The sequence below is a fragment of the Rhinatrema bivittatum genome, chromosome 3 (genome assembly GCF_901001135.1).
Source record: "Rhinatrema bivittatum chromosome 3, aRhiBiv1.1, whole genome shotgun sequence".
NCBI lineage: Eukaryota > Metazoa > Chordata > Amphibia > Gymnophiona > Rhinatrematidae > Rhinatrema > Rhinatrema bivittatum.
In genome coordinates, this window is record NC_042617.1 from 50,738,010 (window position 1) to 50,764,155 (window position 26,146).

A 26,146-nucleotide genomic window follows, 5' to 3' on the forward strand; every position below is an offset into this window, starting at 1 on the left:
CCTGACTTACACATGTAAAACCCGACTTATGGGGGATGAATGCGTGTAAATTATATGCAGGTAAAATCTCCACGCACATATTTGTAAATTTAGACATAAAACATGTAAGTATAGCAGTTGTGTGCAACTTATCCAGATAAATTCTGATTTATCTGGCTACATCTTGAAAGCGGCACCTATCTGAATAAATTCCGACTTATACAGCTAAGTAACAGCAAAATCACTCCTTATCCGGGATAAGTCTTAAAGCGCTACCTTTCTGTCTAAGTCAGATAGCCGGATAAACTTAAAATGCGCTACTTATCCGGCTATCTGACTTAGCCGGATAAGTGGAATTTTAAAACTTAGCCAAATAAATCGGAATTTATCCGGATAAGTGCCACTACTTAGGCAGATAAATTGGAACTTATCCTGACAAAAGCAATATTTGTTTACCTGCTTTTTACATGCACATATTGCAAGGTGCATTCATGTGTATTTTGTAACCTACATAAATCATATACATGCAGGTTATAAAATACAGGAGTAGATTTTTGCATGCCCCTATACACTGGTATATGAGTTCGTGCATTTTTCAAAGTCATCCTCCATAAACTGGGTTTTATGCATGGAAATGTCCTTTATGCCCGTAAATGGGCTTTGGGAAATTGCTACAATATATGCTACTTTTATGCACCTAAATCCTTTTGAAAGTTACCCTATCTATTCTTGTTTATGCTATTGACTTGTCACGAAAACAGAAGATAATAATTCTAGCTATCAACAGGGCAAGTTCAATCAAAACACAGGCAAGAAGGCAGATGTGTTCATTTTTATGAGCAGTCTTGCCATTTTTCTAGATTTATAAAAGAGGCAACTCTAGGCGTGCATCTTTGTTTCCTAGAATATAAAGCATGTCTCAACAAAAGAGAGGAAGAAAAAGATGTGAAGAGAGAAATTCTTAGCAGAAAAAGTCTTCAAATTTATATTAAAAAAACATAGAAACCAGCTCTACTGAACTTGTGTTTTGTTTCAGACGCTGCCTGATTACAAAGAAGATAATTTATGGCTGACATACTACTTGCGCCAAGAGAAGAATCGCGAGAAACCCCCGGTTACCTCCATTAGACTGATAGAGAAGTCTAAAAGTGCCTTGCACTCTTCAGTGCCATCTGTCAAAATGCATACGTGAAATAGCAGCAGCAAGCTGTCACCTATTGCTCGCTGATAGAAGAGTTTTAGGGAAGTCCAAACTTCTGCAAGGAAATACAGGGATCCTTGCACATTATTTAACCTTTGCTGCAATTATTAAACTGGAAGAATGAAAATAAATAAAAGAACACGGGGGGGGGGGGGGGAGGAGCTGGGAATAATTCATTAATGCAGTGTTATTGCAGCAAATTATGCTGTTCTGAAAAAGCATTCTCAATTTGATGTGGGTACCTGCACGTAATTTTTCTGGGAGTTGCTAAGGCCACAGATTTAAAAACAGGGTTCCCAAAATGGCATCGTTTGGATGGGTTCACGATTATCGGAGCCTTTGTTTTTCTTTAATTGCCTGCAGTCACTCAGCATTATTGGTCCTTTGTTGTTGTTGTTGTTTTTAACTACAGCACAACATTGACTTTGGAGGGAAATGTGTACAGAAGATGCTTCGAAATATGTAACCCCTCCCCTCCCCTCCCCCCTTGCACCTTATTGTATTGTGCCAACTGGTAAGCATCTGGAAACATTAAAGTGCAACAAAGCACAGTAAAAAAAATAAATAAATTAATAAATAAATCTTTGCATCGCTTAAGATGCTGTGAAAATGACTACGTTATAAACTGCATGATTTGGAAAAAAAAAAAAAGAGATCTATTAAAATTAGGTAATAAAACATTTAACATCCAATGGCCAGATAACCCATTGCTTTTCAAAAAAAAAAAAAAGCTGAACTGACCAATTGGTTAATCTCCCTTTTTAAGTGCTTGCACTGAAAAGCGACTGTTCTTCCAAGGAAAGTACTAGCTGTTTCCAGGATACTTACACGCGCACAATGAGTCATGATGGAATAGATTCGGTAAACATACAGCTGTACTGAACACGAGCTAAGCCCCATTCAAGGCCAGGAAAGAAAACGAGCACAAATAAATATTAAGGAGGTGAGGGGGGAGGGGCAGGGATATGGTACGCAAACCAAGCTCTGCTCCAGCAGTTCATGTGGCTTTGCCTCACTTCTCGGAGCCTTAGCTTTGTGAAGACAGATGACATTCAATTCTATGCGCGATGCAAAATAGACAATAACTGCTGAAACTTGAGCCAGCTGCCAGGTGTAAAAAAAAAAAAAAAAATGATAAATCCATAAATTAATGAAAGACATCTGCTCAGGAACATAAAAGATCAGAGAAACAGTGTACTGCAGCTGAACCTAAAGCAGTGTTCAAACAACCTGAGAGTCTTGTGTTGTCTGTTTACAAAGTACAATCTAACCTTAACTAAACAGCGAAAAAAGAAAAGAAGAAAAAAAAAGGTAAAACGTGTGTGGGGGGTGGAGGGCGACTGAGGAGATGAGGCCATATAGAGGGATTAGTGCCCTTGCATGCTGTACCTGGACTCTTATGGACTTGACTTCACTCGTTTGCTGTCCTGAGTAACCGAGTGAGAGGTGACCTGGTAACACCAGGCTTCGACTAACATTTTTATCAGCTGATAAGCAGCCCCCCTGCTCCCACTCCCGTGAAACTTCTGCAAATGTGCTTGGCAGCTCCGCCAGGCTTCCCCTACTATGCACTTGATGGGGAGGGGAGGAGGGAGGAAAGCAGAGGGCTCTGTCACTGCAGCTGAAACAAGTTTATGAAACGCAGCTCCGGGAAGTGCTCACCGGGCTAATAAGCTTTTACCTCCAGCACAGTCATGGAAAGATTGCTTTCAGTGTGTCTCTGAGCCCTCTCAAGAGTGGGTTAACAAAGGGCACAAGCTTTCAGCTTGCACTGGTGCATGCCTTATGGGTTCTCTTATCAGGCTGTTTTCTAACTCCCATTAACTATTACAATTCTTTGGGATTTTTATTGAGCTTTAATCAATTTCAGGCTTCTTCCATGGTTTTTCTTTATAGTACAGTAGGAGGGAGTGGAGTGCAGTACAGCACTCATCTTTTAGCACCACAATAACGATTTTGCAAGCGAAGGCGATGACATCGGTGGCGACCAGCACATGGGAAGTAACAGCGGAGCTCCTCTTCATGGTCTAATTTAAACTGGGGCTGGATATTGCGAAGAGTTACCCAACTAAAACTGGGTTTCGGCTGGCTAAATCTAACCGTTCAAAAGTATGGCCACTGTGCCCTTGCTTCAGTCATGGCGACTTCTACAGTCAATATGGGGAGGGGGGGGGGGGGGGGGGGCGGTCAATCATCAAAACCCCGGTGCTCTTTGAACAGATATTCAGCCGCACTTACCTGGCTGGCTGTGTGCCTCGGTATCTGGCTAAAATCTACCTGCTCAAAAGAAAGCTAAATGGCTTGGGACCCTTCAACCTGCAGAAGAAATGTCTAAGAAGGAGTATAATAGAGGTCTATAAAATCATGAGTGGGGTGGAGCAGGTAAGAAGAGAACGGTTATATTCCCTTCCCAATACCACTAGTGTTAGGGGACGCTCCAAGAAGCTGCTTTTATCTAGGCTTATTTGTATAGCACTTTCTAGTCTCTTTGGAAGAGGCGGCTGGCAGGTTTGAAAATAAATAAATAAATAAAAAGCAGATTTAAAACAAATTGGAGAAAGAACTTTTTTTTTTTCAGCTCAACACACAATTAAGCTGTGGAATTTGTTGCCGGAGGATGTGGTCAAACAGGGGCAGCCTGACCATTCCATGCCATAGGGCAGTCCCCAAGAGCCCACAGCACTTGCCACAGATGGGTGGTTAGGGTCAGATGATCCTTATTACCCAGGGGGCCCAGATTACAGTCAGTATGCTAGGGTTGACAAGTGGCTCCAGATTTTCAGGACCTGTTGATCCAGTCCTGGTTTTATCCCATTGCATGCTGGGACTTATTTTGATTTCCCTAAGAAAAGCAAGGCTATAAATACTTGCATGCAGGGGAGTAAAACCAGGACTGGCTCACCCTGTTCTGAAAATCTGGAGCCAGTTGGCAACTCTAGGTTCGCCCTGTGTTCAAAGCATCTACTATACCAGAATTTAAAAGGAGTTTGGATGAGTTCCTGGAAGAAAAGTCCATAAATAATTATTAGAATTTTGTACAAAAAAGCAGACAATAAATGAAGTAATAAACAAATAATTTGCTAGGTTGACATATCCCTGGGAGTGGGTGAGAAAAAATGGATCTACCCTTTGGGATCTGCTGCGTACTTTCTAGAGATTCATATTAGACACTGTCAGAAACCTTTGGTCTGATGCAGCATGGCCTTAAGTTCTTATGTAAAGGGAAAAAAAGTGGGTAAACTTAGTATAATTCTTTAACTGGTAATTTCATTATTGTAAAATAAATCTGGTGGCACTGATGCTTTAACCCTTTATTTGATATCAAATACTAGGTAGGCCTGAGCCAATTGTTTTAGAAACCATGATGGTGGCTATGAACCTGCAGGCTTTCAAGGGTTAAAACTGCTCTAATAATACTTAATTTCTTCACCTGAGCAGATATCTTACCAGGGCTTTCAGTTGTGCTTTAACATGGGGCATGCAAATGTTCTTGGCCTGAACAAGGCTATTTTTCTTGAGATGCAAAGAGGGTGTGCGACAAGGAAGATCAGGCAGATAAACAATCAGCTGCCTGTTTCTTTAGGTATTTGAATAAAACTTAATATTTGATTAAATAGATGCATTTGCAAAGATAATGAATACATTCATGATCAAGACAAGAACTTCATGGCACAGGTGCATTTCAGAATCCAAAATAATATTTAAAAAAAAAACAAAACAAAACATTCAAAAAGCATCATTTTGAATTCAAAAGCAACCACAGGGATCAAATGGAACCTACAGCAGTGATTAATATAAGATCTAAATAACAGAACTCCCCCCTCCCTCACACCAATTCTGTATATTTATTGCACTATCCAAATACTAAGCCGAGCCAGCTTGTTCGTGTTTTTTCTAGCTTTGACCTCCTTTGGGCCACTCTTTGGATAAATATTGCAAAAAAAAAAAAAAAAAAAAACCTCAACCAAACCAAAAAAAATAAAAGTACACCAGGCAAAGTCAGATTAAGACAAATGCCTTGTTTTTAACTGGGCCTCAAAAGCACATGGTGATAAAGTGACTGACTTGTCCAAGGTCACACACAGGTTCAGTGGCAAAGAGAAATCTTGAACTCGTGTCCCAGGACTTCTGTATCACAGTTCAAGGCTCCAACCCCTCGACCAAGCCTCCCGTCTCTCACAGAGTTACAATGCAGAATGTATCTGGAAGGAGTGTATGTGGGTTTTACGGTGAAATAGAATACAGCGGGCTCTTCTAATGAAAACCTCTGGGACTACTGCTCCTAAAGCAATTGGTTTCTGCAAGTAGGAATGTACTAAAGTCTTGAAAATATTCTTTCTAGTCCAATTTGTCAAATAAGGTTATCTTTTAAGGGAAATCTGCTGTAATACCCCATCCCCTGACCCCGCCCCCCCCCCAAAAAAAAATTTTATACCTGCTTTGGGGCTGCCTTTTCTAAAATAAACGGTGAACCGTGCAAATGCACGAGCACAGGAAAAAAAAATCCTTTCAAAAGGTTTCATAGATGTAGTAAAAACTACATATAAATATACATTTTTTAAAAAAAAAACAAAAATCTAGACATATTTATTTGTCTGTAAAAACAGGGGTTTGTAGGCTTGTACCTGACAGGAGAGTTGTGTCCCACCTGAATTTAAAATGAGCTGGGGACTGGATAGCTCAAGGAAATTGTCACAAATATCTGAGGCTACTGGTTCAAATCCAGGCTCAGTTAAGTAGGGACTTAAGAAGGCCTCTGCGGAATGAGCTGGTGGGTCTCAGTCCAGTTCTAGGGGGCCACAACAGAAGGGTCTGAATTATGGCCCCTGCTGCATTCTCCTGAATCTGTGAATTTTTGCTGCACACCTCGTCACCAATTTGGGACAAGGACACGAGGCTAGCTTCGAGAGAGGAGTAGGAGGAAGTGTAATACTGCATGGCAGACCCGCTGTGCACTGCTGAAATGAGAGAATGCGGATTCTTTTAAAACAAGCGAAATTACAAAACTAAACTAATTAACAAAACACCTGAAGTAAGACTATATATATTGGTGAAAATGCAATCAAATTCACACTGCAAGTTTCAACATTGCCCCAAACATCTAATGATGTCTGCCCTCATCAACCTGGAAAGTAAATTAGCTGTCACAGGTAAAAACTTTGCACTTGTGTGACTACCCTCTGAAGGGATCTTCAATATGAAACGTCAATCCATTCTCCATTTAAATCTTGTTCAAATCCTCCAGTTTCACTGTCAAAAAGACCATACAGCACTAAGTGCTGTAATGTTGCACCCAAATTCTTTTTTCTTTTCAAAATAAACAAAAAAAAAAAAAAACTTCAGCTATTACATGAATAGTAAGGAACACTGATAACAGTTTCACCAAAACAAAAGACAAACAAGATATGTACATTTAAAAAACACTATCTTAGGTGTATATACATAGCTATCTATCTGTCTATATCTCTCTCAATCAACAAGATAGATACAAAGATACAGAAACCCACATACATATCTCTGGATTCTTTGCAGATTGTAATCATCTTTCATTGGACTCAACATAAGAATGACCCAGAGATGCTGCTGCTTCAGGAACCTCAGGCACATTTTCCTCTTTGGATCCTTCTTACATTCACCCAACAGAAGGTGCCACAACCTGCAAAGAGTGCAGTTTTATGTTAAGGTCAGTGCAGCTCCCCGAGATCCGCATTACACAGATATCCGGCAAATTAAGATACACCTAATTAAAACACGGTTGCGGGTTCCCCCTCTCCCTCGCCTCACCCGCACTCCCGATTAATATCTGAAAACGGAAGAAAAGAAAAAGAAAGCTGTGAAGACAAATGCCCCTCTTAAGTTCAAAACAGCTGAATTTTATCTTTAATTGTGCTCTCTGGCTTCCCAAAATAATTTGCTTTGTGTATATAGGGACAAAAGATTTCTGTGTATGGCTGAACAGAGGTTAATCATGCATAGCAAGCAGCTGCACGGGGCCCTGCAGAACAGACCTCTGGGTGGGGGAGAAATCTTGATGGGAGAATGAATAAATCACTACCTGTATCATTATTTTGTTTACTTACTTCACAGCTAAGGGAAATATTTTTCCCCTTAAAAAAAAAAAAACAACTAATAATAATAATTTATTTCTTCTAAGACTTCACTGTGGTGGTGTTAAAATGAGTCACACAATGACTCAATAACTTGGCTTTCCTTAAAAAAAATTGTTATTTATGAAATATACTCCATCTTTTATTTTATGGAATACATTCCCTCCCATCTCACTGATGATGTTATTGTGCCTATTATTATTTTTTTTTTTAAATCAGAAATGAATCAAATATTTAAAATGGAAAACAAAATCTGAAGTCATGAAGGCTGCTACAGGGAAAACTAGAAAAAGTGATTATCAAGATAAAAACCACTAAAATTACCTGATTGTTTGTTTTTAATCAAGTTTAACTAGTAGGGACACAGATTTTAGGTTGTTCCTTCTCAAACACATATTCCACAAATAAAAAGTATGTGTCAAACTTTCTAGTTGCCAGAAATCTGTGTGTGTGTATGTGTGTGTGAACTGCACTGACAAACACACCACATATATCTATATATAGAGAGAGATATAGATATAGATAGATATGAATGTATACATTGAGACTTAAGTGTTCCTGTGCATACATCTGACCAGTATACACATCTCCCAAAAAAAACACAAAAATACAAGATAAAAGGATTAGCGTGCATTGTATCAATGGTTTGGGTAAAAACAACTCTTAAAAGGATATTGCACTTCCTGAGTAAGGTGAAATTTCAGCCATGTCTTGCAGGTCACCACACTCAGACTTTATGAGAGACAAGGAGAGTGCTTCGGCTGTGCTGGGAGGATGTGCCGGAGAGCAGGGATGGTGGCTCATGTGGTGCGATGACATCTTGGTTCTCAGGCTGGTGGTCTCCCTGGTCAAGTCCAAGGATTCTGGGGAGGTCCTCTCTTTCCCTAGGTAGGAGGCGGAGGCAGCACTCAAGGGATTCTGAAAGGGGTACGCCATGAGGGGAAGGGGGAAAGGGTGGCGGAAGGAGGAGGACGTGAAGCCGGCGGCGGCAGAGAGCGGGGACTGGTGAAGGGGAGCGTGGTGGTGGCTGCCAGGCGGAGGGGCAGAGGCAGACTGATCTGACGAGTTTTTGCGGACCACCAGGGGCAGGGCTTCGGTTTGGTCTGTGGCACTCGGCAGCTGCACGCTGCCAAACGCGTCTAGAGGGTGCGGGATGATGACGTCGCCGAAGCACTGCAGGCGCTGGTTGGTGGTGTGGAAGTTGTGGTTTTCCCCATTCACCGCAAACCTCGCCTGAGGGACGTGGAGAGGCGGGAAGACCTGAGGAAGCTGGCGGGAGGGCTTGGACGAAAACACTTTAACTACCGTGTCCACTACTTGTGCCACGGCAGTGTTCAGTTCCTGCTTCAGGGTCTCAGCCAAATGTTTGCCTTCAGGATGGCAGGGGTTCTGCCCAGGCTCTCTCTCTTTAGGTTTATTCTCGGCTCCGATTTCATGTTCCCTGATCAGGGCACGTGCACGATCAATGAACTGCCCGGGGTCTAGGTCAAACATTTCATTGTCTGACCTGCCAACAGAATCGTGCGCCTTGGCGTCCATGCTTTCTGACTGCAGGCTGTCTTCGGACAGGTTACCATCTTCATCAAATTCAGAATCGGTGCTGTCATAGATTTGGTAGAACTTCTCCTGCAGCTGGCGCAGCTGTTTCTGCATGTCCTCCAGCTGCTGTTTCAGCTGTCTGCGCTCCTCTCGCTTCTGCTCTTTCCTGGCTGTAACCAGCTGCTGAAAACTCTGCTGCTGCTGCTGAGGCAGCTTCTGCTTGCGTTTGTTTTCTCTATAGCTGTCTCGGGGACTTACGGACTGCGGTGCTCCCTCTCTTTCATTTTCACTGCCCCTTAATGCCACGCTGGGGGAATGGCTCATACCCCGAATGATATTCTCGACCCGGGCGCGCTTAGCTCTCAGGTGCTCATCGCACAACCGATCCATATCAAACTGGCTCATCGTCGGCCTGCCAAAAGGAGAAAGACACTCCTGGGGGCTGTCTCTTGAAGAGTTGCTGCACACATCCTCCTGATGTATCTCAGAGCCTGCACTAGAGAGACCGCTGGCTTGGAAACTGGGCTCGTTGCCACCATTTTTGTTCATGTTATTTTTTAACAGCTGGGAAATTATGGTTGCTCCTGGAAAAGGCATCATGGCATCTTCATAGGAGTTCGCCCTCTTCAGCAGCTTGCGGAGCACATTTGACTTCTCCCCATCTGCATGCTGCACCACTGAATACTCAACATCCTGCTCTGATCCGTGGGGATTCATGGCACTAAAAAACGCTGGTCTTGCTTTAGCGAAAAATGCGGATGCTGTCCCTACAGTCCTTTTCACTCCAATGTCAACTCTTCTTCTCTTGGTTTGCCTGCTTAGGAGGGCTGTGCTGTCATGGTCAGGCATCACTGGACTGTTATTGTGCCATCTTCAAAAGCTTGTCAGCTGGGCACAGCTCGAGAATCCTGGGACCCTGGCCAACAGAACAAAAGGACTGATGAATCATTTTCTTTAAATTTCTCCAAATTTCCTGACCTCAATCCTGAATAAAATGCAAAACGCATAGGCTCTGGGATTTATGGCACATTACAATTATTGCAATTTATTATGCACTCTGCTTGAAATGAAACATTTTTAAATATTTCTGCTCCACTAGTTTAAGATGGATTAAGATTTATTAAAATAATAATAATAATAAAAGAAAACCCCCCACAACAAAAAGCAAAACCTGCTTAAGCACCAGTAATATGATTCTCTAGCACAAATGCCTGAAATGGCACTGTTCATCTGGAGAAGAAATAGTAGATTATAAGAACACAGACCCTGACAACCGAATTGATTAAATTTAGGGCACTGAGATATATGTCACAAAAGAAGATGAAAGTAGTCCTCATTTAAAATTTAGCAGTAAATTTAACAGTAAAGACCTAACTGCATAAGATATGGATTTGAAAAATTTCAATTTTGATTAAAAAAAGTATTTGTGTTCTTAAAAGCAATGAAAAGAATAAAGCTTATAAACAAGTCTCAGTAAGGCACCAACAGATTGGAATACCTACTTTGGTTTATTTTAGGTTTCCTCTTTGGGCAAAAAAAACCCCTCCAACCCAACATTTTAATTTGTAGACCGTAGTCAAAATGCAGTTTGTATCAGTTAACGGTAAGTTTTCATTTACTCTATGAGTTTGGAGAAAGTAGCATGATTGCCGTGTTATTCCACTTCAATGCATGGAGATAAAGGTTAACAAATAAATATAAGGTGATATCTTTTTACTGCACTAACTTAATATATTTCTTGTCTAGCTTTGAGGCATTAGTGCTCCTTTCCTCAGGTCACTCAGAACATGGACCCAAGGAAAGGCGTATTAACTTCTGAAAGATAATCAAGAAATATACTATTAGCCCAATCAAAAGGTATTACCTATTTTTTTTGTTGCTGTTGTTGTTCATTAACCTATATTTGACTACATTTGGCAACTGGCTTTAATCCTATTTTTAACTGCTACATGAACTATCCTTGGCTATCATGGGATTCATTTAAAAGTAGTTGGAAATGGCTCCCAAATGCATTGTGGGAGAGTTTAAGCGAGACTCGTACTGTTTTTCAGGGAAAACCATGCACAAACCATGCATCAATAATAAAGATTTTCCCCAAACACAATCAATAACCGACTTGTAAAAACATGAATACAGTATAAGCCAACGTATAAACCCATGGCACAAATTTTGACCATCTTTCCAGGATTAATTCACTCCAACTCCTTCCCAAAACAGAACCTTGACAGTTCTGAATACCATGCATGGAGTAGGAAAAAAACATTTCAAAATTCAAATGCCCTTTCTCTCCCATTAGAAAGTACCAACTCTGAAATTCATGCCCAATGGCGTCATTTGTGGTTTTCATTTTGTTTTTGCCTTTTTTTTTTCTTAAATTTATTTTACTCTGGACCTCATTTCCCATGCCACTCATAAGCAACTGAAAAGAAAAAAAAAATAGCAACTTGACAGAAAGATGAAAGAAAATAAAACACTGAGTAATGCGTGAGAAAGGAAGACATCTCATCTTTATATGGACTCTCAATGTTTCTCAGGAACATGGCAGAGAAAGATAACGCACTTCCCTTGCTTTCTACATAAAGGTTCCCATCATAATCTGTAACTTATTAACTAGTGATGCTAACCTCACACCGCACACAGCACCTTCAGCATTTTCTTCCTTCTGCTCACAATCAACACTAGGCTAAATGAAATTAATTTTTTTTCGTGCCTTGTTTATGCAATATTAAACTTTACATTTGCTTAGCGGAGCACATCTTTACAATAACAGGGTACACTGCCAAAAGCTGCATGCAGACCGTTTTGGGATGGCTCCCATCTCTTTTGGTTCACCTGTACAAACATGTTCATGCTCCCTAAGACTGCATCTGTGACTAGTTTTAAAGAATGACTATTCATGCAAATGGGAATCATTTTAGCATGAAATAAAGGGTACAGTCGAGCCGGTACGCAATGATTAGATTACAGCAAAGAGTATTACAAAAATCTGAATGACGACTTTCTAAATCTTTGTCTGCTTTTCAAATGCTTCTTGCAAATGCAAAGTTTCTGGTGAAGGCCATTTGGAATGACCTAGAATACTTGTTCACCTTCCTAACTTTGTGTTCGAGAGAAGAAAAAAAGAAAAAAGTAATTCCCCCTGTATTCAAACACCCCCCCCCCCCCCCCCCCCCAAAGATTGCTGCTGTTTAGAGAAATAAAAAGAGGAAGTTTGCATCAAACTGATTAGGGTAATTGTTGAGTAAGCAAATCATCATTTTCACATAGCAAATTAATGCAGGTGCATTTCTTTAATGTCTAGGGCTTCGAGCTTTATATTTTTATCCAAATTCGGCAGGGCTAATTTGAAAAAGGACTGTGATAAGAAAAGAAGGCAATTTGTTCTTAATAGATGGGGCAAAGAGATTTACTTTTCCTACGAAAAATTCTGTTAGCTAATACTTTTTATCCAAAAGCACAGAGGTAACAGTCTTAATATTTTAGCTATCATGCACCTCAGTTGCTCTTTGTGAATTTTGCTACAATAAAAATTCTATGCATTGTAAATTGCCCAGGAGGGCCACTGATTCATGTCAAAATCTGCTGTAAAGTTTGGTACAGTTCTGTCTCCATTGTCATTGTTCTCACTACTTTGCTATTCCCATACTTCCAGAAACTGAGTTGTGGGTTTCTTTTCAGTTTTGTGATGTGACTACTTGATCAATTTCAAACAGTTTTTCCACATGGGCCAATGCCTGAAAGAGAACAGAATATAGAGGTACACACAATCCTATTCACTAGCAGGGTATATGCACATGTGTGCGATACAGTTATATCCTTATTTAAATACACAACCCCGGAGACACGCTGTGTGAGAACAAGCATATCATGAGCCCATGATTACATTATAAAGTTTCTCTTGCAGGTAAATATGAAAGCCTTCCCTTCTTTATGGTTAAATATTTCACCTACGTATTATTCCCTCAACTCACCAAGAAGATGTGCAAAGCATATTTAGAAAAGTCATGTCCTTTTTCTCTAGATGAGCAAATCCTTTGGGGGTGGGGATGGGGGTGGGTGGGGTTTAGCTGTAACTAATTATTTTATAATAAGAATAGTCGAATCAATATATCTTTTGTAATTTATAATGTATTTTCCCCATCCATTTTCCACACTAGAAATATGCTCTCTTGTTTTCAATACATTCATGCTGTGTGTTCTGTATATATATTACTTGTATGCTTATAGATGGTGCACGCACACAAGCGAAAGCACAATTATAATAACTGTAATTAAAATGTGATGTTCTTGTACATCTTATTGAAAGAACATGGTGTTTGTGATTTTATATACATATATATATATATATATATATATATATATCAAATATGAACTACAATATACTTTATCAAATCACAAATACACTTAAATGGTAACATTAATATATATTTAAGAATATATTAGGTTTATGACAACTTTAAGCAAAAGGCTTTGATAGATGAAGAGAATGTGTACTGAAAAGTAATTTATTATTTTAATCAAAATGCTCTTTCCAAGCTATAAAGTGCCTGGATACAACAGAGTAAGGAAAATAATGAGAAATTAATGAATATGAAAATTATTTAATGAAGAATTCACCAGGAGTAGAGTATTACTTTGAAAAGGGGGCTGCGTTTTTTGCCAGGTCATGAGCAAACTGCCAATTACCTGCCAAGCTGCCGCCTACAGTGCAGCCTACAAATGGTGGGCTAAAGTTTAGAAATGCACTCTTCCAACCAGCAAGACCAAAAACGTAAAAGGTAAAACGCTCTGCAACAGAGCCACTTAGGATAAAAAGCAGTTCTACCAAAACCCCAAAATGCTTATTAAGTCTGAAGAAGAAAAAGAAATGAAGCGTGTGTACGTTTCATGGCTGAACCCGAGCCATTTGCTAGGATGCTGCTATCAGCCTGGTTAGGCCACTTGAAAGCTCCTTACAGCTGCGCCTCTCTTTCAAAGCATGCGAGGGGGTCAGAATCCTGGGCCTTCCAGCAAAGGTGGATTGAAAGCAGGCTGGAAGTGTGACAAGCAGCCGGCTCCTGATAGCTCCTGACAAACTACATAATTCCTGTACAACAACTATTAAAAAAAAACCAACAACCCGCACATACTCAGTTGTTTTTCAGGCTAGCAGAATCAGTTTAACAGGACCCCCCCCCCCCCCGCAAAACAAACAAATAAATAAATAAATCCCACACTTTAATTAGGTCTCTCCAGAGCTTATTTCTGGAGAAATCAATTCTTAGACATATTTGCTGGTAGCACGTTAGGTTAACAGCTCATGCAGCTGGGGGGTGAAAAAAAAACAGACTGGCAAAATGCCATCTTTATCCCCTTGCAAAATACCCTGAAATACCTTGGAATCAAAGATGCTGTTGCTATAAAACAATGTACACCACCAATCAAACCTCTAAAAAGAACTCAAACTTTTTAAAAGCACTGCATTTCCCATACAGCTGGATCTTATGGTGAGGAGCATGTTCAGTGCTATTTCAGGAGATGTAATGCTGTAAGGGACCTCAGGGTTAGAAAGCCATGTACATGAAAGTGTTATAAGAGAGAGGAAGCCTTATATTGAGTGTCCTGCCTAACCTGACATGCTGCTTTGTGCTGCAAGAAGCACAGTGTTCACAGCATGTAACCCAGGCGCTCTGAAAGCCTTTCCACATTTGAAACTATCAAATTGTACAGCACCTCAAACGGGGCACAATTAGTAGGAAAAAACATTAACTTAATTTCTGGATCATAACTTACAGATTCTAAATTTAGCACAAGGGAACCATCCAGTTTGAATGTTTCCTAGCCCTTCCCAAATCACCAGAGAGTTTGTGTTTTACATAGCAAATAGCCTGCTTACCTGTGGAACTTTAGAGATGCAACTAATCTGCATGAAAAGTGGTTGAGAGCTTCTGACAGTGTTGCTCAAGTCCAAAGTCATTTAATGGACAACAAAAAAGGCGACCACATAAAAGAGTGAAACACTGCTTAACTGAACAGAAATTAAAACTTATTCAAGACAATTTGAAATGTTTTAAGCCATAAAAGGGAAAGGTCAAACAAGTTGTAGATGATACCTTGTCATTGGACTACGTTCATCCATGGGCACAACTTGTTTAATGAATCTTTTACTCCTACATGTCCAACATGGCGACAATCACATTCAGGGAAAAAGGAGAAACTTGATTACTATCTCGGGAGCCACTTTGGTTCTACAGAAAACTGTTCTTGTGCTGCTCTTACTTATGGGTCAATTTTTAAAGAAGCCATAAAATATAGACATGAACTTCATAATTGGCTGACAGGAAGAGAGAAAAAAAGCCAAAAATCACCATAAAAACTTTGCATGCTAGATGTCAAATCATATTAAAGCAAAAAACAGGAAACACTATCTTGTAAAAGATAAATACCTCATGCAAATACATATCCAGACCCAACATGTCTTAGTGTATTAAAAAAAAAAAAAAAGAGTCTGACCAGACTTAAAAAAGTAATGAAATCTGACTTTCCAAGACTTTACAAAGTGTCACTGTACTGAGTAATACTATCTCTGGCTGTAGTACCACTGACCGTGTGTTAAATATATAGGAAAACGTTAAAATACTGTTAAACTATTTCGAGCTATATTGCTTTTAAACAAACTTACTGTATAGCACTATCGTTTTAAACGTTTTGACAATTAGATTTCAGATTACTGTACTTCAACTTTTGCTAAAGAAGCTAGATTTGACTAAGAGACTTGAGCACACAGTTAACAAGCAAGACATTCAATATAGGTGTAACTCTTCCTCCTCTTCCAAAACTGTCCATGCATCTATCTGCTTTACAAGCTGAAATGTGGGCAACGTAAATAATTCAAATGGTCATCCTAGTGTGAAGTGTAACTTTTAAAAAGTCGGAAGCCTTAGGATATGAAAGGCATCACCAGCTGGCAGTAAAACTTACATAATCTTAAGGCCGGAGGAAAGGTGAGAGCACAGAGAGAGGTCAGGGGCGTCCCAGATGCCAACCCTGGGGTGGCAGGAGGAGAAGTCAGGGAAAACTTGACCCGGCTTGGGAAGCCTTAAGGGTCTGCCAAGGCGAGAGAGAGGAGGGGCTTTGCCGTGACTTGATGTAGCTGTTCACAGTCGCCTCTTTCTAGATCGCAGGCTGGCAGGACTGCAAAACTACCACTCACCCCCCCCCCCCCCCCCCCCCACCGAAGCTCTTCTTATCTCACAGGGCGCTATAAACTCATAAAAACCCCGGCACAAAAGCCGCTGCCGCGCCGTGCGGGGCCGCGAAGGGAAACTTGCACCTGTCTTTCTTGACACAACGCACCTGTCCGGCATCGCCCATGCGCACTGCGCGCCGCCCGAGCTCGCTCTACCTTACAATGAATAGAGGGAAAGAAAAAAAAGGGAGAAGAAAACTCACGGGCAAGGAAGGCTTTCCTATCCGCCGGGAGAGAGCCCGCACGCCTTTCCTCAGGAGAGCTGGGCCCCGGATCGCTGCCGCTCTGCCTCCTACGCCCCCCACCCCCGAGCTCCTCCATCCTCCGTCCAGCTGCTTTACAGGCACGGAAGGCTCTTCTCCCCCCCCCCCCCCCCCCCCCCCCGCTCTTTATGCTCTTGAATCAACGTGCGGACAATGGGTTTTTGTTTTGTTTTGTTTTTTTTGTTTTTTGGACCTGGGACCTTGACCCGCGATGCCCAAACAACTGACGGGATAAACAAGACATTCACCCTTCCTTCCAACTGTTTCCTTCCAAAACTTGAGCTTGCAGTCTGGAAACCTTGAACGCTATCCCCCCCCCCCCCCCTCCCGCCCTCTGTGCCTTTTTACTGTTTCTACCCAAGCCATCCATTTCCTTAAAACGTTTGACCTCCGTCCACCGCCGCCCCATCCCCTCCCCCCCAAACAGCCGACTAAGAAATACTTTTGCCTGGTGCTCCGACCACCGAACTCTCCAAAATCCCTTTTTCAAAAGTAGGAAGACAACAGCCCCTTACAACCCTTTCCGCTGCCACCGTGCATCACCCCCTCAAACTTGGCTACATTTGACCTCCACTTAACCCCCCTCCAAATTCTTCTCTTCAGCCATCCCCTGAAAGCCGCATCTTTATTATTATTATTATTATTTTACCTTTCCAATTTCATCTCTGGCTGGGGCTGAAATGAAACTCATAAAACATCTCCGCTGGCTTGGTTATACAAACTGGGGGGGAAGTAGGCATGCAAATTACAGGCAAACTGAAGAGACAAAAAGGAAGGGCTTTGTAATGATAAGACAAAGGCACAGGACGGGAGCAGGAGTTTAAGGGGGGGGGGGGGGGTGAGAGAGAAGAAAGAGAAGGAACAGCTCTGAGCAAGAACAATAAATAAGAAAATACTGTATACCTCTCTCTATCTCTCTCCCCCTCTCCACAAAGCGACAGCATGATAAGTAACAAGAGAAAAGAAAACAATAACCTCTTTTTTTTTTTTTCAAATTATTTTGCCTCACATGCACTTACTCTTCAGAACTACTGATGATTTCCACACAGGTCCCTGGATAGATAACATCGTTTCATATTATTGCATTTCATTCATTCATCCCATTCATTCAACTGTATTAGGCGTTTTGTTTTTTTTTATCCTGGGGGGAGACATTATGCTAGTCAGCAGTACAATAATAAAAAAATAAAACAAAAAGCCATGCATGTGCAGAAGAGGGGGTGGCAGTGGTTGGGGTGGAGGGGGGGGAGTGAGGGGGGGAAGAGGCAGCGGATACTTACTCAGTGAAGGCGATGAAACTGATCCTTTTTGCTGGTGAAAGGGAGGAAATACAGCGAGCCCCTGGATCTCTGCTGTTGAATATTATAATCTGACAAGGGAGGGTTGAATGTGATGCGCGTGAGTGACTGAGTTAAAGGGGGAGAGAGAGAGAGAGAGAGAGAGAAGAGTGCATGCGATTGTGCACCAGTGAGAGAGAAAGAGCGAGGGAGGCAGAGCCCCGGCTCTTTTGCGCCGCTCTCCTCTGCCGGCTGTAATTGTATTATTTCTGCAGGCAGAGCTCAGCTGAGGCTCCGCGCGTCCACAAGATTTACTTTAAGACACAGCTGAAGGAAGCAGGAAGACTGTACGTCACAGTCGTCGTGACGCAAGGCGGCCGAACACCAATCCGGAGGCAAGGGGGGCACCGCGAGCCGCAAACTTGGAGTTTAAACAAAAAAAAAAAAAAAAGAAGAGGGAAAATAATAGAGCGAGAGAAGAGGAGGAGGGACCCGAGCCCTCAGCTCTCGCTGTTGCCGGGAAGGAGGCTTCTGCAGCCTGATTATCAGCGGGGTTATTGCACGGAGTGAAAAAAAAAATCCATTCCGGCTGGCTGAGGGTTTTTTTTCTCTCCTTATTTACTGTTTGTTTTTTTTTTTTTTTGTTTGTTTGCTGTCATCTTCCCAGTAATGGGGTCATGGCTTTTCCAGCATTTGTAACGTGGTGTACCTGAGCAAAGCAACTGCTGTTGCAAAGTTCAACACTGGGTTCAGAGAAGCCTAAATACTTGCATTAAAATCATTAAAAAATAAAAACAAGCATTCATAGATGATCCAAGAAGTAAATCAATTTACATATAGAGAGAGAGAGAGAGAGAGAGAGATAGAGATTTATATATATATATATATCAAGTACCTTCGAATGAGACGAGATCTAGGAAGTTTCGGCACCTAGGCAGCGTGACCTACGGTACTGTGAAGCTCATTTTTGCATTATGCAACAAATATCACAGATCTGACTACTCGCAGACTGGGATCCCCCCCGCCTCGCCGGACTGTATGGATGAAGTCAATTTGTCCATGTTCCAGGCACTCATTGCTGTGAATTGCCAGGAAGAGGTGACTACGTTTGACTATCTCTGATGAAAAAAAAAAGCACCCTTAGCTATAGAAACAACGAGCTATACACGGGAAAAAAAAAACTATATCCAGAAATACAGAACTACCTTCCTGCAGCCCAGTCAGAAACTGCAGACAAGGAAACTGGACTGCCTTGTGTGCCTGTATCATTTCTAGGTATTGCTTTGCTACGGCAAAATCTAAAAAAAAATATGTAGGTAAGTTCTCTCCCTCATCTCTCAACTATTACACACACACACAGTGAAAGAAAGAAATGTTCACTGTACTTCGTACTCTATGCATTGTAACTCTTCCTCAATTCTCTTTTGCGATATATAGTTTAAAAAAAAGAGCATCAGGTTGGATGGTTATATGTCTCTCTTTTCATTTGGGTCAGCACAAATTACTTTGAATAAAGTTAACATTTGCATCCTCTGCTTTGATTAACGAACACAAAAATTGGCTTTTCCACCCACCTGCTTGTTCGTTCCTTTTCCAGCAAAGGCTGCATGGAGTGTAACTTACTTTTTTTTTGACTTGTGGGCTAGCCTTTAAAATAACTTGATCTATTCTACTACAAAGCCGAGACAGCAAAGTTTATTTAGCTAAGTTTTGAAACAGGTGTGGTCCTTCTTTTACCGAAATGATTTAGAGGCAAGCTAAGAGGTACTCTGCCTAGCTGCGGGAAAAGCGCTGGCTGAGTCTTTGCGATTCTGCATTAAACTTTTAAACTCAAGAACCATAATTATTGTACTGAAAAAGGTGGATAAGCTTGTGTTGGAAGGAGGAAGAAAACCAAGCCGTTAGAAAAGACAAGAAAATCATCTGCAATCCCTTTTTTTGTGTGTGTGTGTGTGTGTGTGTCATTTTGTTTTTTTTTTTTTTTCTGGTTTCTTAATTTACTGGACTGCTGATGTGTTGTCTTATGTTAGCAACTCTCTCTTCTTATACAGGGAAATCGAGGCGTGAGGATAAAAAGCATTTTCCGTGTGTCAAAAAAGTATATGAAAGCGGTTATCGAAATTAGGAGATTGAGAAAAGAAGATCAAATTCCTAACCTCACTTCAGGGTAGACTTTCATTATTTGTAATATCTTAAGACAACGCCCTTGAAGTCGTGGTTAAGTATACGGACTTCATTCAGTCTTGGACTAATTTTCACGGTCTTACAAAATACATTTATAATCATAGTCACAACAGAAAAATAAATGTTGGCAGTACCGGTCAGATGTGTCTACTGAATAAACACATTTTAAAACTGAATCAATTTGAAAGACTACAGCAAATTCGTAAAATGCAGATGCCGATCATATTTGCAGGAGTAAAAACTAGTAATATTAAATCTTGCAGCATTTTAATTCTTGTTTCTTTCATAATGTCTGAAAGGGTGTTGTTTTTTTAAATGTATTGATAGGATTGTATATGACAGAGATTTAAGTTATAAACTGTTGTGTAATGCCGATGCTGGCACTACTCTGAAGCACTAGGGGTTACTTAACCCAAACCAGTAGGCAGCATCGTGTATGAATTGTCACAGCAAATAACATTATCTTTTATGTCATTCAGATGTATCTTTTGCTTTTCGACCCAAGTAATATTCAAACATTAAAAATAATCAAAACAGAACGCTGGGATCCTTATCCTGTCCCTTCACTGCTGTTCCCTCCTCCTCCTCCTCGATTTCCTTCCTAATGACATCTTATCTATCCATCTCCCTTAGCTAGAGGGGATGATGGTGTGAAAGTGCAGGTTTATCCATATTAGGGAGGTCACCTTTCATATACAATATAGGGGTGTAGTGTTGCATGAGAAAAACACGGTGATAAGATTCTGTGATAGATAGGCCCCCAGAGGAAATTGTGATAAAGACTGCATTTGGTGCATGCACCATAAGCAAATTGACAGGGTGGTAGTGGCAGGCACAAGCAATTAAGAATGGGGGGGGGGGGGGGGTAGCTAGCTTACACATTTAAAATCCTTTCCCTCTTATGTGCTACTAGTGACTAGTTTATGCCAGCTACAGTGGCATCATGAAGAAATGGGTGTGTGACTGCATAATGAAATATCAAGCACAGGGTGGCACGCTCCTTTCCTATGCAGCAGCCTTTGGTCACCCTCCCACTAAACCTGGTCTCTGGACATTCGCTTGACCTCAGATCATCAGGGCATGGTTTTGGTTATGCTTTCCACATCCTCTTTATATGGTTGCCTCTCTTTTGGCATCCTTCATAATCCAAGGCATCTTTTTAGCACTCTCCCAAGCAACTTCTAATTTATTCTGATCTGAGGAAGGGGATTAATAGCGCCTGGAACCCAGTCAAGAAATGTATTGTTAGTACAATAAAAGGGTAAATCATCTTTTTTTTTTTTTTTTTTTAACCTTCATTTCCGTGTATTGAAGCGGACTAACTCGTCGATCGCACTAATTTATGCAAGAATCTTCTGGGCACTCTCCTTAGTCTTCCTGTGCACACACTTCAGGCCCCCCCCCCCCCCCTGAGGCAAGCTCTTCCTCTTTCATGCCTTAGGTCAGTGCACTCTTTGGACACCTTCACATACTTTCTCCTCCCCCAATCTCTTCAAGCAAGTGTTGAACTCCCCTCTGCTGTACCTTGTTCTGCAGGCCCCCTCCTCCCTGGTTTGGGTTACTCGGTCGCCATGTCCTGGTTTCCTCATGGTCAGTTACCAAACGCCTGTGGTTCTCCGGCTTTCTCCCTTCCTGTCCACGGCAGGAGGAAACCGGGCAGGAACACCATTGGGTTTCTTCTTCCTTTTCCTTCTGTTCAGTAGTGGCAGCCACCCGGGGCCTTGAAGGTCTTCCCTTCTCTCAACAGCTTGGAAACTTAAAAGCAGCAAATATTTCAGCAACTTTTCCAAACTACTGCAAGAAGAAACAAACCTATTAAAACACTCTTTTCTCTTTCCCGCAAACTTTCATTTTTATTTTTATTTTTTTAAATTAGTTTGAAAGTTCTTCTCCGGTTAACCATATTTTATGGGTTACCCCCTCTAAAACATAGATAACTGGAGAGTGGGTTTGAAGATGGGGGACTTTTAAAAGAATAAAGGGTGTGCGATTTTTATTTAAAAAGAAAATGTAAAAAAAAGAGAAAGAGAAACAAAAAGCATATATGACAACCAAAAAAAAAAGGAAGCATAGGATTAAGATAAAACAAGAAAGCAACGGACCCTGTTCCTTCTGGCTGTGCAGCACCGAGCATTGTCGAGCCCACCGAGGGGACAGAGACTCAGGCACACACTTCTTCTTCATTCTCACATTTTTTTGTTACACTAAAATGTCCTCTTCTTAGCTGTTATCTCACTCCCAAACATATCCTCTTTTTACAGAGCGTGCTTGGAAAGCCGTGTACTCCCATTGATAGCGATTTTGTTGAGTAAATTTGGGTGCGTGAAAATTTCCCTCGCTCACTCTGGCTGAAAGTACAGGTGGTCTTCCATAGCCACCCTGCAAGGTGGGCATTCCTGAGGCATGTGTAGGCCGGGCAGGGGAAGGGATTGGAAAATAACGCACAGGGACTGGATTTTTAAATCTGCGCGTGACATTTTCCACTGCAATTTCACCTGTCCCCCCCCCCCCCAAAAAAAAAAAATAAATAAAATGGAAGTGCAGAATCAGACAGTTTTCAGAAGGAACGTGGGAACATCAATTTCCCTTTCAAAAACAGGTAGGAGGGTTCAAAGAAGGGTTCACAGGTACAGAATGCTTGCAGACTTTGCAACAAGGTGAGGAGTTAGAGAATTGATGTTTCTCCCCCCCCCCCGGTAACTCTCGCTCACCGCAAAGCCAGGACCAACAACGGCTGCTTCTCTAAGAGTGAATGGGTTGCCTGCCTCTCCATTTTCCAGGTTTCTTTTGCCATTTCTCATTATCACGGCATGCACCCCAATCATGCTCTATGTTATCCTTAATTTTGCAAACCCATTTCGGCACTGATGCCATGACATGAGCATCTTGGATTTGAACCTGGATCACTGCTGTGCCCCAAAATAATTTTACCCTGTCAGCTAAGGAGTATATGTACTAAGTATCTTTTTTCCATAATGCAAAATGATTAAACAAACAAAACTTTATTTACATCTGGCCCTTTAATGTCTTGTCAGCCTGTGCTGAAAAATGAATGCTCATGAGTCACAAAAGAAAAGGGGTAGGTTCTAAACCAGAAACCCATTCAAAAATTCTAAAAAGAATTCTGGGTCCAATTATGCTAAAGTTGATGAAACATCACGCACAGGTTTAGTCAGTGGTGACCAGTAAAACAAAATATGACCATTCTGAAATGATATAGATATAGACAGAAAGATATAGATATAGAGATATAGATATATATATCTATATATATATACTTAGGACTTCTCCAGTCCTATCTTATCAGTCTCTTGCAATGAAATTTAACCTGACTTGTGACCTCAGCCGTCATATATATTATTGCCTTCATTTCCATTTCTCCCCCTTCCTCATGTTTTTACAATATGGGTCTTGCACATTTGAAACAGGGGCTGAGGGAGTCCCCGAGAATGTCTAAGCTGCTGGTTCCACAGCTGAGGAAGGGATGAAGCCGAAAGCAGTTGCCCAAACTTAAGATGAAACACGGGGATTTGAAAAAAAAATCTATTCTGCCTACACCGCAGGCAGACAAGTCGCAGCGTTAAGGATGAAAGGCTTTTCTTTTTCTCTCACAAATATTTATCATCTCTTTTTCACTAAAAAAAAATAAATAAATAAATAAATAAAGTTTCTTTAGAAGTCATTGTGCACTTTCCCAGGATTTCAGCAAGAAATTTGGAAAATAGGTAAAGCCCTTCAAAAAACAAACCCACACCTGTTTGAATCTGTTTCAAGGCTGTGACAGTAACTTTCAAACGAGCGCGTGGACGGCAATGTTATATCCTGCATGCACGTACGCGCGCATGTTATAAAATAACCCTGGCATGTGCATGTGAGCTCCTAATTTTAAGCTGGTGCGCGCGCACAGCTGCGTAAGTCGGCTTTGGGATGCGCATGTGAGGGAATTTTATAATGGGCACCTATCCACGCCATGACCAGTTTCACCAGTTCATTCACCAGCTTGCCCAGTCTAGAGCTAGGTCTTTCAAACCCCTAGGGTTCTTTAGTCTGCGCTCTCCTCTGCACTGGGTCACATGTGACCAGGGGCACAGCTACTTGTGCACAGATCTCTTGGCTCTGCCCTGGAATGGCCAGGACCCCCCCCCCCCCCCACACACACACACACATTCTGCCGTTTTTCCCAATGCGAGATATTTGTGCATCGGTACTTGGTGTGCACATGTGGGTGGCTTATAAAACTGGGTGGGCATGCATATATGCTAGATGTACACACATCTCCCAATTTTGGCATGCACCCAGCTTTTAAAATTCACCTTTATGTGTTTTAGGGGCACAGATTCAGAAGGCTCACTTTTGCATGCCGGACATCCTTGGGAACAGAGAGCTTACTAAAGTCAGTCATGTTTCCAGGTCATCTTTGAAAGAACTTCTAGCCAGGAAGAGATGGGCTGTCAGCACTTTCACACTTATACAAAAGCTGTAGGAGTGGTCTGTGTGGTACTACACTTGTGGCCTCAGTCAAGGCTGTATTTACATCTCACATGCTTCTAGGTGCATGAACATCCTTAGTTCCCACATCCTCTAAACACCTTGCATATTACTCCACATCCCCTGAATAGGCTCTCATGAGAATTTTCACATCATTTGGCATATTTCCCCTGGCAAGGAATGTACAATACCTCATTCTCCCTTCTAGTATCCACCCACTTCCCTTACAGCAGGCAGGCACTGCACCCTTACCCAACCAACATAACCTCTGCAACACACCCACAAAACATTCATCCTCAGCCCCTCTGCCACATAAGGCAGCATCCCACTTCCTTAAATGACATCTTGGCAAATCACAATCTCTCGTTGCCTCAGGTATCCATTTACTTTGTAAGCTCTCTAGGGAAGGGACTTTATTTATATTTTTACCTATTTATTTGTTTATCTATTTAATTGTTGCAGTTTTCAGTCTGCCATGTTACCAGCACATCTGTTCAAGGTGGATTACAGCCCATGCATTCTACAATAAATAATCACACAACAAAACAACATGTTAAAAACAATAAAAATTACCTAACTAAATGCGTCCCTAAATAAACAAGCCTTTAAAAGTTTCCTAAAACACTAACAGGTGAATTTTCCAAGGAGTTACGCATGTAAATGTAAGACACTATTGTAGCAATTTACCTGCTTAAATGCACTTTACATGGAGAAAACCCGTGGACAATTCAATGGCGCATATTGGAGCCTTGTAAAGTGAATTTACATCTGTAATACCCAGTTTTAAGCAAATCAGCACCTTATTGTACCTGAATTCTTAAACAACTGTAAACTACCATTAGCATTATTTAGAAAAGTGGACAAAAACATTTCAAACTGGATTACCGTATTACAGAAATGATAAATGTTATAATAGGAGGCATAGCCTAGTAGTGTGGTGAGCTAAAAACCGGGAAAGCTTCTCTTTCACTGATGTAGTTTCTGTTGGTCACTTCATCTTCCATTGCCTCAGGTACACAGTCAGATGCCAATGTACTAAATGAAATTTGGGGGTTTTGTACGTGCAAAGTCCTCTTTGTGAAACTGTTTGCTAGCTTTTGCTTTGAAAATTGTAAAATTTCATGCATAGTTTGCTATGCATGAAATTTTATTTAAATTCATAATTGAAGAGCTGCTACAATTCACTAAAGGGTAGATTTTCAAAATTTACGCGTGTGCGTCCATGTGTGCACACTAGCCGGCACACACAGATGGACGCATGAATTTATAACATGTGCGCTGGTGCGCACATGTTATAAAATGCCGAGTCGGCGCATGCATTGGGGCCTTCCCCAGTTCCCTCCCAGTACACTCCAATTAAGGAGCAGACTGGGAATTAATTTTTCAATCCCCTAGTCTAACCTCCCTTCCCCTTTCCCTATCCTGCCCTCCTCCATCCCTATCCTAACTAGCCTGAATTTTTCTGTTTTACCTTTTGCTCCTGCCAAGTTGCACGTGCCGGCACCCTTCTGGCGCACAATCCCCTGGCACAGCGGCAAATGGCTGCTGTGCTGGGCGCCTTTAGCCCCGCCATACCCCCCCGGACTGCCCTGCCCCACCCCCTGGACCACCCCATTTTCAAGCCCTGGGACTTACATGAGTCCCGGGATTTACCTGCATGGCCAGGCCATTTGAAAATTGGTCTGGCGAGCGTAAACCCCAGGATTTACCCGCGCCAGGGTTTGAAAATCTACCCCTAAGCGATGCAGCTTTAATTATAAATTATTATGAATTTCACAAAAAAACAGCATGTGAAAATGTCTTTGCAGGATGACTTTGTGTCCCGGTAGCTGAATGAGATCCCTTCAAAGAGATCCCCATAGCTAAATATTGCAAGGAAT

The 26,146-nt window shown here is 41.5% G+C and overlaps 1 protein-coding gene and 1 long non-coding RNA gene across 6 annotated transcripts in view; one reads left to right on the plus strand and one right to left on the minus strand.

Moving 5' to 3' along the window:
* Positions 1 to 17,734, minus strand: part of PROX1 (prospero homeobox 1) — a 95,640-nt gene extending 77,906 nt beyond the window's left edge. For 4 of the 5 annotated variants that reach the window (XM_029593215.1, XM_029593214.1, XM_029593212.1 and 1 more), the window contains exons 1-2: positions 17,598 to 17,734; positions 7,963 to 9,742 (exon numbers count right to left, since the gene is read on the minus strand). In XM_029593215.1, the coding sequence (XP_029449075.1) occupies positions 7,963 to 9,675 (1,713 nt within the window). In that variant the 5' untranslated portion in view covers positions 9,676 to 9,742; positions 17,598 to 17,734. Of the gene's footprint in view, positions 1 to 7,962; positions 9,743 to 16,966; positions 17,074 to 17,597 lie in introns of those variants that run through there. The other variant, XM_029593213.1, reaches the window with a different exon arrangement.
* A 268-nt stretch (positions 17,735 to 18,002) lies between these two features.
* The window catches only part of LOC115086837, a 35,513-nt gene continuing 27,369 nt past the window's right edge, over positions 18,003 to 26,146 (plus strand). Inside the window, exon 1 of the long non-coding RNA XR_003855348.1 lies at positions 18,003 to 18,910. This is a non-coding gene — a long non-coding RNA (uncharacterized LOC115086837). The remainder of the gene's footprint in view (positions 18,911 to 26,146) is intronic.